The sequence below is a fragment of the Trichoderma virens genome, assembly GCF_000170995.1.
Source record: "Trichoderma virens Gv29-8 chromosome Unknown TRIVIscaffold_6, whole genome shotgun sequence".
NCBI lineage: Eukaryota > Fungi > Ascomycota > Sordariomycetes > Hypocreales > Hypocreaceae > Trichoderma > Trichoderma virens.
In genome coordinates, this window is record NW_014013743.1 from 953,686 (window position 1) to 967,729 (window position 14,044).

Consider the following 14,044-nt stretch of genomic DNA (forward strand, 5'->3'; position numbering starts at 1 on the left):
CCTTAGCCAACTGCCCCTTACTAAACGCCTACCGGTTAAAGCCAAGAGAGAAATCCGGCTGGGGCTGAGCCCCTATCAAGGGAATCGAGTTATTCCAGCCTTCGTTAACGCTTTCTGTGATAATATCCAGATGCTTAGCGCCGCCCATGGCAAGAGTTTCAGCTGTTGGAACAATAAGCCGAGATATATATATTAGTTCATGACGGATTACAACATAGACAACTAAGCACATCGTACTTCGTATAGAGTTCCTAAAAATACAAAGATACGGGGCCTTCAAGTCGCAATTGTGCACCTTGGATTTGCTCGTTTACAGATTCCGCAATCATTTCCCGCGTATTTGCTATCACTTGGTCTTGATGGTCACTTGCTATTTCATCCAACCTCTTGAGCTGTTTTTCATAAGCCTCTTTTACCTTGTCGCGTTTTTCGTCCAGAATCTGGTCTAGTTCATGTTCGCATTCTCTGACTTTGCCCTCGCATTCAACCAGCAAATCGTCCACACGCTCGTCAAGAGTGTTATTGACCTGATCACGGACGTCTTGGAATAGAACCTCTTTCTCTTCAGATTCAAGCTGGCGATATCTATCATCGTTATCTTGTGTCGATCGTATTAAAATCCCAACCATTTCAACCACGGTTGAAAGAGAGCACTCTATTCTTTCTAGACGTTTCTCAAGTAGTGTAGCATCGTGGTTTTTAGAGAGTTCATTGTCATCCACGTTGGAGTCCCCGCGCTTGCGTTTTTCTAATGACGAATCAGTTAAGCTTGGAAGAATACCTACATGGAAAGATGGGATGGAGAATACTTACTACGACTTTGGCTAGACTTGGGAAGATGATATGGCGGTGGAATCTCTGCTTCAAGACTACCACTCGTCGCAGTAGTGCTTGCATCAAAGATTCGGCCTGGTTTGCCAGCATACAGGCCTTGAATATTAGCACGTTTGCGATCCGTTTTGGGACGGGGCCTGAATATAGAGGCGATCTTCTTGAGATCCGCCGATCTTATCACACTGAGGCCATCTGGTTGTGTTGGTTTGTGCTCTTGTAGCTTAACGGTGAACTGGGTCATGCTGGAAAGCGCCGTGAACTTCTCCACCAAGTTTTTGGTAGTCTTTCTGCTTTCAAGGGGTTCTGGAGGGATGATGAACTCGGGCTTTTGGGTTAATGAGAAATCCAGTGACCGTATATTCTCCTCATTCTTATATGTGATGGATAAGACAGTCTCCGGGGGTATGCATAGATACAAGGCTCGTCTCCTAGTCCTGAGACGAATGTTGGTATGCAGACGGAAATACGCAGTATTTTCATCATTATCAAAGTCTACGTCGAGAGATACAGGTTCAGCACGCTGCTCTTGGCCCTCAGAATCTTGCCAAATGACTATGGCGTCTAGCGCTCGAAATTTGATGGCATCCTTTGTCGGATGTAACCGGTGCGGAGGAACGTTGAGTGAGATCCGCTCCCGGCTGTTGCTATCATCGCTGCTATCATTCCTATCGTTATGTGTCAGTGCATTGGGCAGGAGATGGAGAGAAATCAGCGAAAGTTTTATGTAAAGTGTATTGAGTAAATGTTATGACGAGGTTGGAGGGCGTAGTGAAGAAGTCCCGCCACTCAGCGCAAGACGGCATCACTAGAGAATAGTATTGCAACACGGAGGTGGATAGCGGTCGCTTTTAGCTGATAATGAGCTGCTGCCCGCCATCCACGGCCAACAAGACCCCGACCCTTTCGATAGACTCGGCTATGAGAAGGTATCGGAATTTCCCAGTCTTGCGTGCAGAGAACAGTTTCTACTAGAAGAGCCATCAAGCGGAGCGGCACGGCTATCCACGTATGGAATCACTCAAGAACCATCTCACTAACCCCGGCGAAAAACGCTGCGTGTTGATGTTAGTGCTTTGAGAACATGATGCATCGCTGGTAGCCATGTGAATTAAGGGAGAGGGAAAAGATGAGATAAGAGGCTGGGAGGTGGGGACGACAAGATGAAGCGCTTTCTGGATAGGAAAGACCGCAATGTGTAAGTACCCGCAAACCCCATACATAGGTAGGCCTAAGCTCAACTGGCACGTGACCTCACGCGCTGACCTGACCCATTCACAATATTTGCCTATTTGAGCTTACCTCGGTAGTTAGTACTCAACCTGCGGATATGGTGGGAAGCGGATAATACGAGTACTTGACTTACTGCTCACAGGATGTGTGCGATGTTGTACCCAAAGGACTCCCGAGTCTCTATGCCTGCTCTCGGTATTCAACAATCTCATCTCTGACGACGTGGAATTGCTAGACAAGATTCCTCGTCACAGAGAGGCAATTTCCTTCGTCGGCTGATTCAGTGTCAACCTTTTATCCGTTGAGAATAAAACACAGAATCTCATTTGCAATTAGACGTTGACAATACGCGGCATCCCATCTACTTCTGGTAGGTCTTTTGGACTGATACCTGTACTAAAATTAATCAATTCCCCTCATTCCAGTATTTCGTTTGGGCAAAAGATAGCGGAGAGGCTGTGCACGCATATCATCTAAATTTCCGACTGTCCAAGATGGTCCTTGGCCGCAAATCATTGAGACTGGGAACTTGAGCCAGGATTACGGGGAGCAGTTTGGCTCCACGGTGATAGTAAGCCGCTTGATATCAATAAATTTGGCGCAAGTACAGGGCGTGTATGGCGAACAACGGCAAGAAAGGCCTACGGCTGGAATGAGCGTCAGAATGTCCGATCTACTCAGGCGGCCTGTCCGAAGCGATTGAGCATAGCTGTTGTTTAACCAACTTCAGACCAAATTATACACCTCAACTCCGCTGGAAGCTGTTGAATATTATGGAGAGGCTTCATTTTAGGTGAATCCAGGAGTCAAGGAATAATAATATTTTTTTTTTTTTTTTAGCGATTAAGATGGTAGATTTTGGCATTGAAGATGAAAGATGACTATATGTGTAATGAGAGGAGATGTCTACGTAGGAGACATAAATGAGACTAAGTATTTACCTACGCTACTGACTTGGTAGTTTTTTAGACGGCACTTTATCTATGGAAATAATAAAGCAGCATCTCTAAATATACTAAGCAAAGCTTTTGCGAAATATTAAAGCTGCCTTGAAATAGTAACAGAATATATTGACTACCGATATGAAAACATAATCTACACCAAACATTTAAATGCAACCTTGCGTTACTGACGCTTCGTTAACGCATTGTTTATCATCCAGAACTTTACTAGCCGAGATTAAGTCAAAAGAGGATGTCTTAATATTTACCGCAACAACTATTCTTTAAGTTTCCTCAGCTCGCTTATAAATTTAAACTTCAGTAATAGGAGAATGATTGCTTATATGGAGTATCAACGGCGACATATCCGAACTATGGTAAGCAAGGTGGTGGGGAGATTTATAGGAATAACATCTGGTTACTGCCAGGTGTATTTAACAGTGCCGAAGAATGGTTATGGCTACATGCATGTACCTAGGTTAGTAGGCACCTCCTAAGGTATAGACAATCTGTGCAAAGAGGATGTTCACATCATCCATATCGCAATTTTCCAGATAGCACACAAATATTTCAATGTCTTTGACCGGTCTGATAGAGAGCAACGATGTACGAGATGGGCGTGGAAAGAGGACGTGTCGTCAGGCGGTAGCATTAATTTGTCGACTGGTACATAGTTCATAGCAGATGCTCTTTGAATACAAAATCTCTATTTCAAAGAATTAATGCTATCTAAATATAACGCGCCGTAACATAGTTTCACACAGATGTTATTCTTCCATCTTCATTCACTGGTGCTGGCACCATGCGCCAACGCAGACGGTGAGTATGTACATCTTGGCATACACCAAGTCGCCTTCTGCGATGTCGGGTGGATTGGCGTGGCGTCGGTCGTAACATGTTGTGTCTTCGTACGTGCCGTGGCCAATTGGACTGCGTCCCATGCGTCCTTGTGCATCTGTTGATGATTCTTGGCGTAGTCGTGAATCCCTCCGGTGACGTCCGGCGCCGACAGAAAGTGTGCCGCTTTCCTCCCATACAGAAGTTCGAAGGCTGGGTATGTGGTTGTAGAATGTACTGATGCGTTCATGGCGTGTACAACGTAGGGCGACAATGGAGGCCAATGTCCCTGGTCGTATTTACTCCCCATTAGTGCTCGCAAGCTGTGAGTAACTGTCTGTATAGGTCTTTCGCTCTGCCCGTTAGCTTGCTGATGGTATGCGGCACTGGTGTGGGTGTGGATTCAGGTAGGTAGCCGCGCATAAGTGAATTGGTCACAAATTAGGCGCAGATGCGAGATCGCGCGAATCAGCCGAGATAAGGTCCAGGTATACCGTCTACGGAGAATCCATTACTGGATCAGCTCTCACACTTGACATGGGCAATTTTCTACTGCTATAAATAAAGGATCTATTCCAAATCTACCAAACCAATAGACATCACCCCCACTACCGACAGACGACTCTATTCTCGTACCTGTTCTCAAGCAAGGTCAAACACAGTCATCAAATACCTACGATCCCCGACATTTCGACAGCATGAGATCGCCTGCAAATTGCAGAGGCTACTAATTACAACGTCATCGATGTTGTAATCAATATGCCAGCTACCTTAAGCCATATCAAGGCAAACTTGGCGAAATGGAATGGCCTCGGGCACCGCGTGGGAATCCAAGTCCTACACAAATGGGATACCGTGCCCAAAGGACAAACGGTCCTTGCAAGGCACAGCGGGATGAGCGAGAAAACATTGAAAGAATTGGTGGAGCCAGTTGGTAATTGTCCATAGAACACCCTCCCGAGCCTGATTTATGCTAATAGTGGGAAGTGTGCGATGTTGTTCCCAAAGAATTATTATGCCTGACCTCGGCATTCAACAATGGCACAACCAGGGAGCTCATCTCTGACGAGGTGGAATTACTAGACAAGATCTCTCCTCGTCCTATGGAGGCCATTTCCTTCTCCAGCTCTTTCAGTGCCAACCTTTTATCCGTTGAGAATAAAACACAGAATCTCATCAGCCCCGACGAGATGGTGGCTGGGTACTTGGAAGAAAAGAAGACGAAGTCGCTCATCAACAAAATGACGAATGCACGGTTTTGCCGCTTCCTGTTGGCAGCGGGCACAATTGGATAGACACACATTATTTCTTTCCTTTAGGCGTTGATCAACAACATACGGTTTCACGCAGTCAACCAGGACGTTTACATGGCAAGCAGTTTCACAAGGTCGCTTCAACCAATTTGAGGTCACGGAGTTCATATTTTCGTCAATTTTCTTACTCTTGATCAGGGTATGATGGGGCATTTGGGGTCCATCTTTCAGCAAGCAGTACAACAATTCAAATGGTCAATCAGGCGAAAATAATTTGGGCAATCGGTTGTTTCTTCACACGATATTGAGACACAAGGCACACACAGACTCGGCTGAGCAAAAATGGAGGAGGAGAAATGGATATGGTGGCCACAATTTTGGCTCAAGCTGTCCAGATTCTGTTGTTTGCCCCAAGACAATGGAATAAAGACGTCAGCTACTGTCGACAAGACCCAGGATATACGCTGCGCTACCCAACACTATCTGCTGTTATCGCTACTTTTTCTAGAGTCTTCTACTATCCCTTTTATCGTTACATCTTCTAGTATCGCTACTATCGCTACTATCGCTGCCCTTTCTACTACCTGTTAGGATGGACACAACAGCAACAACCGCAGCGTTGGTGGAATTTTCAGTTTTGAAGACATTCACCGAGAGCCAAATTACAACCTTGACCACGTTGCTCAATGAGCAGGAAATGCTTGACTTCTTGGATGCAAGTGCTGCTTACGAGGCAATCCAACAACTTTGGCAGAGAGACCGGAAGAGGAAGAAGCCCTCAATCAGGCAATCAAGCGCGCATATGCGCTCGAAATGATCTTCAAAAGACAACCGCTACCTGAAGACCCAGACATCCAATCAATCAGTTGCCGTTTCGATATTGAAAAATGGCCAACGCTAAAATTGTATCTTGATCTCGAAGCTGAGTCGCTTAAGCCACACCAAGTTGCTGGTATGTGAGCTCCGCGGCACCTTGGAAAGCATTTGCTAGAGCTCCTGTAACACTCTTGAAAGAGTTATTTATGGACTATAAGCTAGCATTGGGTAGACTTGGGCGTGATATTCGACAAATTGGACACACTGGCCGACGTGTTCGTGAGTAACATGAAGGGTCTCGGAAGGTTCAAATTCTCTAACGCAAGACCGAGGCTGGCACTGGAAAAGAGAAGCTTTTTTACCCTACGTTGATTGTCAATCCTGTCAACACAATGCACCAGACTCATCGGGAGTTAAAGACCAACTTCCCAGGTCTGACCATTTTACTCCTACTACGCCTCAAAAAGCACAGTCTAAACGAGTCAATGGAGCACACATGTTGGACAAACCAGATTTTGAAAGGAGAATGCGAATCCTCTCGCCCACAAATCCGGATGTGAGCTTGAACCCTTCTGTCTATAGAGTAACTCTAACGGTTTACAGAACACACGCACTGTTGCCGTGACTACATCGCCGTGAGAAGAAGTTTATTTTCCTCGAGCGACGCCAAGGGGGTCGCAAATCTAAACGCCAGATGGGGGCAGCATCGAACGGAGAAGAAAGTGAATGCACCCAGTCAGATTCGGACGCAGACAGCAATTGGATGGACCTCTCCAAAATGATTGCGGCCAAGTTAACTAATGATCAGAAGAAAATGCCTTGATATCATTCAGATCAGCACCCGGATAGTCTAGGTCGACTCGTCCGTTATCTGTGTGAGAACGACAAAGTCCAGCCCGATGGCAACATATTCCAGTACAAGCTCAAATGCCCATCTGTGCGTGAAATTCGCTTGGGTTTACTGATAGTGGACGAAGCGCATATGGCTAGACGATTGGAGCGTGTTTTCAACCACACATTTCCACTGCTGAATTGGAAACATCCAGTGTAAGTCGCTAGCACACCTCTGATGAGCAATCTCCAGGACATTTTATCGCCCCTTTGGCTGATATGGAACAAAGTTGGCATGCCAGGACTTTAGCCTAGCAAGGTCAGCGATCTTGAGGGACTCTGGAGCGAAGACTACGACCCTTTCAAAAGAGAGAACGTCTTCGCCGACGGCCCCAAGACTCGCAGCATATTTGCCGAAGCGTTTGCAACAGAGAATCCTCCAACAGAATGGAAGAGAATGAAGGATTTCTATCGTCGGACCAAGATCAAAGTTTGACAGATCGACCCCTCGGTTGTGAAACTGGCCGGACGGGAAGCTGAATGGTCGACGGTATTTGGCAAGAAGGCGGTGTCTGTGACTTTGCGAATCGTCTCACTCCGACGGACGCTGCGATCTCGACTGATCTTGCCCGACGGCAGCATTTCTTTTCCGGCAGCAGACATATTGCCCATGATCATCTCTACCGAGGAACTCCAATTTGACGCCGGCCGGAGAGCGGTCATTCTAAAGCATGGTCGTGAGGCTGCGACCAACTCTTTTTCCTTCGGCGGAGACACGCTGGCCAACTTCACATCCTCCCAGCAGGGGTTAACCCCGTCTGAACGTGAAGACTCTATAAACATCAGCGCGTACCGGGAGGGAATCCTCGTTGCGTTTGATTCTCGCAATTTAAAAATACTCTACTCCAACGTCGAGAACGTCTTTGGTAGAGATATAGACAACATGTCAAAGGCTTGTCTTGTTCTTCTAGTATCTGCTACCATCATTACCCCTTCTACTATCTGCTACTATCTGCTACTATCGCTACTTTTTCTAATATCTACTATCGCTACTAGAATCAGAAACGTGGACAAATGGTGTAACGGAATGAACGAACGACAACGGTAACTATGAGATTCCGGAGTCTGCGCGATAGAGTTGCGTCCGCCAGTCCAATCTAGGCCTGTGGTGCAGAGCATATACATGGGACTTTCATCGTATACGTACGGGTCGGTTTTGATTCGCCTTCTAAGAGAAGCAGGCATAAAGCAAGAGATCCGCCTTTAGGCGGAAGTCTTCAATTTCAAGGGCGTCAGTCTAAGGTTGAGCTTTCTCCTGTATCTGCGCGTACAGGGAAGGCATCCCCGTTGGGTATGATTTCCACAATCTATAAGATTCACGTGAAGTACTATAAATATATTTGTATTATTTAAATATGCCTAAATACGTATGCTGGATATAGTTGCAATGTTTGGTCTTGGATGCACATCAGCATTTTAAACAGTGGCCATTACATTATAATACATGGATGTTATTTCATCTTACTCGTGTAGATACGTTAATTTATACGAAAAACCACCATGGGGTTTCCCAAGCATCAGTCTAAGTTGAACCTCTTATAGCTTACAATAGAATCTGATACCATACAGCTCCTTCAGCGAGCAGCCCATCAGCCTCAATGGCAGAGTCAACCTCCACGATAGCGCTCAAGCTCCCGTCACAATACTCATCAGCAACGTCTGACAGCGCAGCCCCTATCATCGACTGGCCCTCGCGAACATGGACCGTTACGCACTCAACCCTCTCCATTTTCTTTACGAACATGGACAATATTTTCAGCAAAGAGATCAATAAAAATTTGGGAGGCCTTGGCCGCTACTCTGGACTTACCATGACTGAGAAACAGCAGCAACGGCTCCTCGGACGAGCTTCCAAAGACGACGCACCCACGGCAGGCGTTGATCATTTGCAGAGACTACTCAGCTTCGACAATGACGCTGGCCTCGACTACTTTTTTTTTCCAAGAGCCTGTCTTGATTCAGAGGTCATTGCCCCCGCCGGACGACCAGGTTGGCTAACATGGTTAATCGCGACGAGCCCAATCATGGCTAGAACGGTGGAGCTTTGCCATCAACATGTTCACAAGAATCGAGAGCGAGTCGTCACCTACAGTGACACCGCGTGGATTCAGTAGTAGGTTAATAATATGCTTGAGAGGCCATCTCTTTTGATCCCGGGAGAATAGATGGTTGGAATGTCTCGGCTGACTTTGTTTATAGAATCTCGTATACGGCTCTTTTCTGGCCCCCAGCTTAGAGGTCGAAGCCCTTGTCGCCAATATCAACATCATGTGTACGGGGTAAATTTACGCTCAGCCTGTGCCACGGTCAGCAAGTGGTTCAGGGGTTTGGCCAGCGGACAATGTGAGGTCCTCCGGTAGCGTGGACGAGGTCAGAGGCTCTCCGCCAGTGGGGATTGATGGAGTAATAGAGTGAGTAATAGAGTGTCTCGGCTCCTCAGATCCATCAGGTGTCACAGATGAAAGGTCTTCAACGGTTGATCTAGAGGTTGGTTCAGCAGACAATGGAGGGCCCCAGTTGGCACGGACGGAGCATCATTGCCGATTTGTGTTTTAATGCAAGGACAGCATTGCAGATACGCGGCGCTGAATGGAACGTTCTTCTAGTATCTGCTACTATCGCTGTTTGTTTTCTGGTACCTGCTATTACCCATTGATTTGGATCACGGGGTATTGGATAGCCAACTTAGGAGCGATGGACGTCATTTTGAACGAAAAAGATCATTTGATGGATGTATGTTTCCCACACACAACATAGAAAGAGGTTGTGTATGAATCATCTTGGTTGTATAGCTCTAGATTTTAGTGAGACGGATCGTCTGGTCCTCTCGTTGACGTATATTAAATGTGTTGAAACATATTTTACCAGCAAGTAAAATAATAGATGACGCTTCCATTAAGGCATGATTAAACGACACTTTCGGTAGAGAGATGTCCCAGCTCTCTGTTTGTGTCCAGTTGGGATTTGTTTGCTTCTTCTGCCCTAATAAGAAACATGTTCTAATATTACAATAGACACTAAGTAGTCCATAAAGATTCCTCTCATGAAACTGTTGGGTTACTTGGATCCTAATGAGATGTCAGACGACTGAGACTAAAAGTGTGAAAAGGAAAGGGTTGGCCAGGTAATATAGATACAAGATTAACTGAATTGGTGCTTCATGACCTGCAGGTTCAATTGGCACATGCATCTCATTGAAGCTTCATGGCTCTCTAGCGCCTCAACATTCAGGGGGGCCGCAGCGCTGCAGGCAACACGTCACAGGTACTACTGCTAACTGCGGGCTAGTCAACTGACCATCTCATGCAAGGTACGAAAATTCGTCGCGGCGCCACTCACTTGTGCATCAAAAAATCAATTGCCTCCGGTTCGACCGATAACGGGGAAACGCGTCAAATCGCTCATAGGCCAATTCGGGTTCTGAGACTGAAACTGAGACTGAGACTGAGACATATCCCATCTTTAGCGAATTCGATGCAGTAGCCCAGCGATTTGTTTGTTCTTTTAAGCTGCTGCCAGGCTTGCAGTGTTCAATTCCAGCATCCCGTATAAAGACGGCCGAAACGACGCTGTGACATCACACATTACAAGTATTACGTGGGTGAGTCTTTCGAGGCCTCCATTCACATGCTGCTCACTACCTACATTACCATGTTCCTCTCATCTCGTGTCACATCTCAAATCGTCGCAATTTCTTTTTAATCAAAGAAGCAGAGATTTAGCTTTTTCACTGCATGGACTTTAGAGCTGACAAAATGGTTAGCAAAGTTTCTGCACTCTCAACGCCCATCATTTACAGGGCGTCGCAACTCCCTCCGTCAGCCTGCGCAGAAACACACAGACGTATTCGTATCACCATCTGTCAGCACATTTCTCGTTCTCAAGTCACAGGCACGGTTCCTGTTTGTCCTCCTCTTTTTCCCTCTCTTCATTCCTTCTTAACACATCACCCGATCTCTTGATACCTACTTTTCAAAAAAGATGCCTGCTCCCGGTATCGTCATCCCGTTTGACATCTCGCTGCACTCGCATCTCACTCCTTACCTGGCAGCGATTCACGCATCCTGCATCACCCACGACCACACAATAGCCACATTTCTGCTGCCACTGTCACATGAGAAGCTGCTATCTTGGTGGAAGGAGCGAATTGCAGAGACAAACGATGGGAGGAGACTGATGCTGCTCCTGGTGAGCGAGCTGGATCCCAGCGGCCGAATCAAAGGACCAGAGCTCATAGGAGTCGTCATGCTGTGGATGCCATACTCAGAGACGGGGTCGTTCCGAGGCTATGTAGAGAAGCTGCTCATCCACAAGCATCACCGGGGCAAAGGCGGTGCGAGGGCGCTGATGAGCGCCTTGGAGGCTGAGGCCCTGAATCGAGGCCGGACATTACTGGTAGGTTGCATTGAATGAGCTTTGAACCTGTTCAAGTGAAGGAGAGAGAGAGCCTTGTGCTAACATTTCATCTCACAGCTGCTGGATACGGAGAGCGGCAACCAGGCAGAAGCAGTCTTTAGCAGACTCGGGTACACTGAGCTAGGAAAGGTTCCGGGATATGGCATGAGTCCCGCGGGAGGTCTGAAGGACGGCACGTTTTTCTACAAGACTCTTGAGCTGTGACCTGGTGTGCTACTGAGTAATGGATTATAACACATTGAGCGTCAATGCCTGGAGACTGGACTGGCGGTGTTGCCCGCAGCGCAATTGGACGAGCCAAAACCAGCAAATGGCGAGTGTCCAAGGTCGCATTCTGATGCCACGTGCGTGGTGCATCTTGTAAATGCATATAGGCTAATGCGAGATGATTGCGTAGCTGGTGAGATATTGACTTGGCAACGGCTGAGCCTCGGTGAGAGAAAAAAGAAAAAAATGGGATTCCGATGAGAAAATAGAATTTGAGCAGCGTGGGGATGTTCTTTTTAAGCTTGAAATATTATTTTAGACGCCATTTGTATGCTTAAAAAATAAGAAAGTCGTCTTCTGTGATACATACCTAGGTACTACTAACGCTGGTACATAGGTAGGTATCATCTTGCTTACCCTCTATCGTAATGAATAGGTAGGTATAGTAGATCTGATGAATTCCCTTCAACTTATATCAACCATTCCAAGTGGATTCTTCATTCTTCTACCAACAGCAAACCTGCAAATTCTCGCAACAAGGCGGAGAAAAACAAGCTTACTTGTTCGTACTACCTCACGCCTCTCTCTCTCTCTCTCTCTCTCTTTGGCGGCGAGCTATCAAAAGTTCCGAAAATGCCCACCTTCGGAGGACGCCGCGGTTCCTGGGATCCCTGTCCACAACAAACCCATGAAAATGCAAATCGAAAATCCAACGTCGTACTCCCCAAGAGATACTGTGCTCGTACAGCACAAACAATTCGTTACCTCCCAACCACCCCCCACAAGAACCAGTCCCAATCTGGCGCCGAAAGAGCAAAAGCTGAAGCTCATGATATCGCCTCCCCGCCGCCCTTCTTTGACCGGGGGAGGGGGTTTCCTCGGGGCCTTGGCTCGATGTGGCATGTCAAAAGGACCATTTTGACTTACTGTATAAGTTTTTTTTTTTTCTTTTGCCCTTCTGTCTTGCTTGACATGGGGTCCCGTGCAGGACTGTCAAGGGCGGCTGGACCGGAGACTGTCGGTATAGCATCCCGCTTTCTGCAAGTCCCAAGGCCGTGGAGGATCATTGTATGCACTTGGATGTAGCCAAGATGGACCAGGGTGGTGAATCTGCTTGCATCTATAAAGCCATGGGGTACGACTGAGATGTGGATGATCTTTTTTCTTTTTTCTTTTTTCTTTTTTTTCTCTTTCCTTTCCCCAGCTTGCTTGCTCGTCTGTCTATCAAAGATTGCAGTTCCAGGAATCATCAACCAGCATCTGAAACCATGTATCGCAACACTTTGGCTGTGCTTGCGAGCGCCCAGCTTGCCGCTGCTGGGCTGTACCCCAACATGACGCCCGACAATCACACCTGCATCTTGAGTATGTTGTCTTCCATTGTCTTATGATTTACTATCAATTAAATAACATGCTGACTTTTCTTGATAGCCGACCCCGTCTTGTCCTGCTCCGAGGGTGCTGTCCCCGAAAAGGTAGTTGTTCCTTAGGTTGTTAGCTGTAGCAATTCACACAACTAAACAACAAAAGGTGGACTCTTGCTGCGTCGAGACTTTTGGAGGACTCGTGGTATGTATTGCATTATCCCCCTGCACAAGCCTGCAATAAAACAAAAACAACAACAATTACGAGCCCAATTGCTAACTCGGTCGATTTCCCAGCTCCAAACCCAGTTCTGGGACACCAACACCGGTCTCGAGGCCGAGGGACAGCTGCTGCCTCCCTACACCTGGACCATCCACGGTCTCTGGCCTGGTATGTATAAGCCGCCGTTTCTCACCATGCTAGCCTGGATCTGGATCTGATCATGTCAAATAGACTTCTGCAATGGCAGCTACACCCAGTACTGCGATCTCAGGTATGTCTATATTGCCCCCAACCGCTCTCTATATGCAGTATTCCTAACCGTCGTGTGAATATAGCCGCCAGTATGATCCTAAGCCTGCCCCCAACACCACCACCGGCAAGCCTGACGGAACCCCTGTTCCACCTTACACTGGTCCTTCCATTGACCAGCTTTTTGAGCCGTACGGAAAGATGGATCTCCTGGCCTACATGAAAAAGTACTGGATCAACCAGGGCGCCCCCAACTGGGAGCTCTGGGCCCACGAGTTCTCCAAGCACGCCACCTGCTTCTCGACCTTCGACAAGGAGTGCTACGGCCCCAAGGCCAACCAGCACGACGACCTCTTCCAGTTCTTCGAGACCGTCATCGCCTACTACAAGGTCCTCCCCACCTGGGGCTGGCTCTCCGCCGCCAACATCCGCCCCTCCAACACCACCTCCTACTCCCTCACCGACATCCAGGCTGCCCTGACCCACGGATACGGCGCCATCCCCTTCCTTGGCTGCGGCGGCCCCAAGTACAACCAGACCGAGGCCGGCAAGGGATCGCTCGACAACGGCGGCACTCAGCTCAACGAGGTCTGGTACTACTACCACGTCTACGGCTCTCCTCAGCGCAACCAGGGCCTGCGAGTCCCTGCTGACATTGCCGGCGGCTCCGTGTCGTCTTGCGCCAAGGCGCCCGGTGCCATCTGGTACTATGAGCGTGCCGCTGGTAGCGAGACTGCTTAAACTAATGCATGGATGAAAATGTAATGTGTCAAACGTGGAATG

The 14,044-nt window shown here is 47.5% G+C and overlaps 6 protein-coding genes across 6 annotated transcripts; 5 read left to right on the plus strand and 1 right to left on the minus strand.

Annotated features, from left to right (window-relative positions):
- Positions 1-28: 28 nt before the first annotated feature.
- On the minus strand, positions 29-4,092 carry TRIVIDRAFT_221682 (uncharacterized protein; the record flags this gene model as incomplete). The annotated part of the gene is made up of 4 exons (XM_014101151.1): positions 29-162; positions 296-748; positions 814-1,499; positions 3,851-4,092. 4 exons carry the CDS (start codon positions 4,090-4,092, stop codon positions 29-31), a joined length of 1,515 nt encoding a protein of 504 aa, XP_013956626.1.
- A 509-nt stretch (positions 4,093-4,601) lies between these two features.
- Positions 4,602-5,137, plus strand: TRIVIDRAFT_221683 (uncharacterized protein; the record flags this gene model as incomplete). The annotated part of the gene is made up of 2 exons (XM_014101152.1): positions 4,602-4,776; positions 4,830-5,137. The coding sequence occupies 2 exons, from the start codon at positions 4,602-4,604 to the stop codon at positions 5,135-5,137; spliced, it is 483 nt and encodes a 160-aa protein (XP_013956627.1).
- Positions 5,138-5,908: 771 nt separating this feature from the next.
- TRIVIDRAFT_60733 (uncharacterized protein) lies at positions 5,909-6,550 on the plus strand (the record flags this gene model as incomplete). The annotated part of the gene is made up of 4 exons (XM_014101153.1): positions 5,909-6,047; positions 6,144-6,190; positions 6,384-6,467; positions 6,515-6,550. The coding sequence occupies 4 exons, from the start codon at positions 5,909-5,911 to the stop codon at positions 6,548-6,550; spliced, it is 306 nt and encodes a 101-aa protein (XP_013956628.1).
- Positions 6,551-6,893: 343 nt separating this feature from the next.
- On the plus strand, positions 6,894-8,916 carry TRIVIDRAFT_221684 (uncharacterized protein; the record flags this gene model as incomplete). Its single annotated transcript, XM_014101154.1, has 4 exons — positions 6,894-6,958; positions 7,058-7,232; positions 7,305-7,668; positions 8,372-8,916. 4 exons carry the CDS (start codon positions 6,894-6,896, stop codon positions 8,914-8,916), a joined length of 1,149 nt encoding a protein of 382 aa, XP_013956629.1.
- A 1,867-nt stretch (positions 8,917-10,783) lies between these two features.
- TRIVIDRAFT_60732 (uncharacterized protein) lies at positions 10,784-11,422 on the plus strand (the record flags this gene model as incomplete). Its single annotated transcript, XM_014101155.1, has 2 exons — positions 10,784-11,197; positions 11,276-11,422. The coding sequence occupies 2 exons, from the start codon at positions 10,784-10,786 to the stop codon at positions 11,420-11,422; spliced, it is 561 nt and encodes a 186-aa protein (XP_013956630.1).
- A 1,271-nt stretch (positions 11,423-12,693) lies between these two features.
- On the plus strand, positions 12,694-14,002 carry TRIVIDRAFT_54160 (uncharacterized protein; the record flags this gene model as incomplete). Its single annotated transcript, XM_014101156.1, has 6 exons — positions 12,694-12,790; positions 12,857-12,900; positions 12,956-12,994; positions 13,087-13,180; positions 13,244-13,283; positions 13,348-14,002. The coding sequence occupies 6 exons, from the start codon at positions 12,694-12,696 to the stop codon at positions 14,000-14,002; spliced, it is 969 nt and encodes a 322-aa protein (XP_013956631.1).
- Positions 14,003-14,044: the final 42 nt, after the last annotated feature.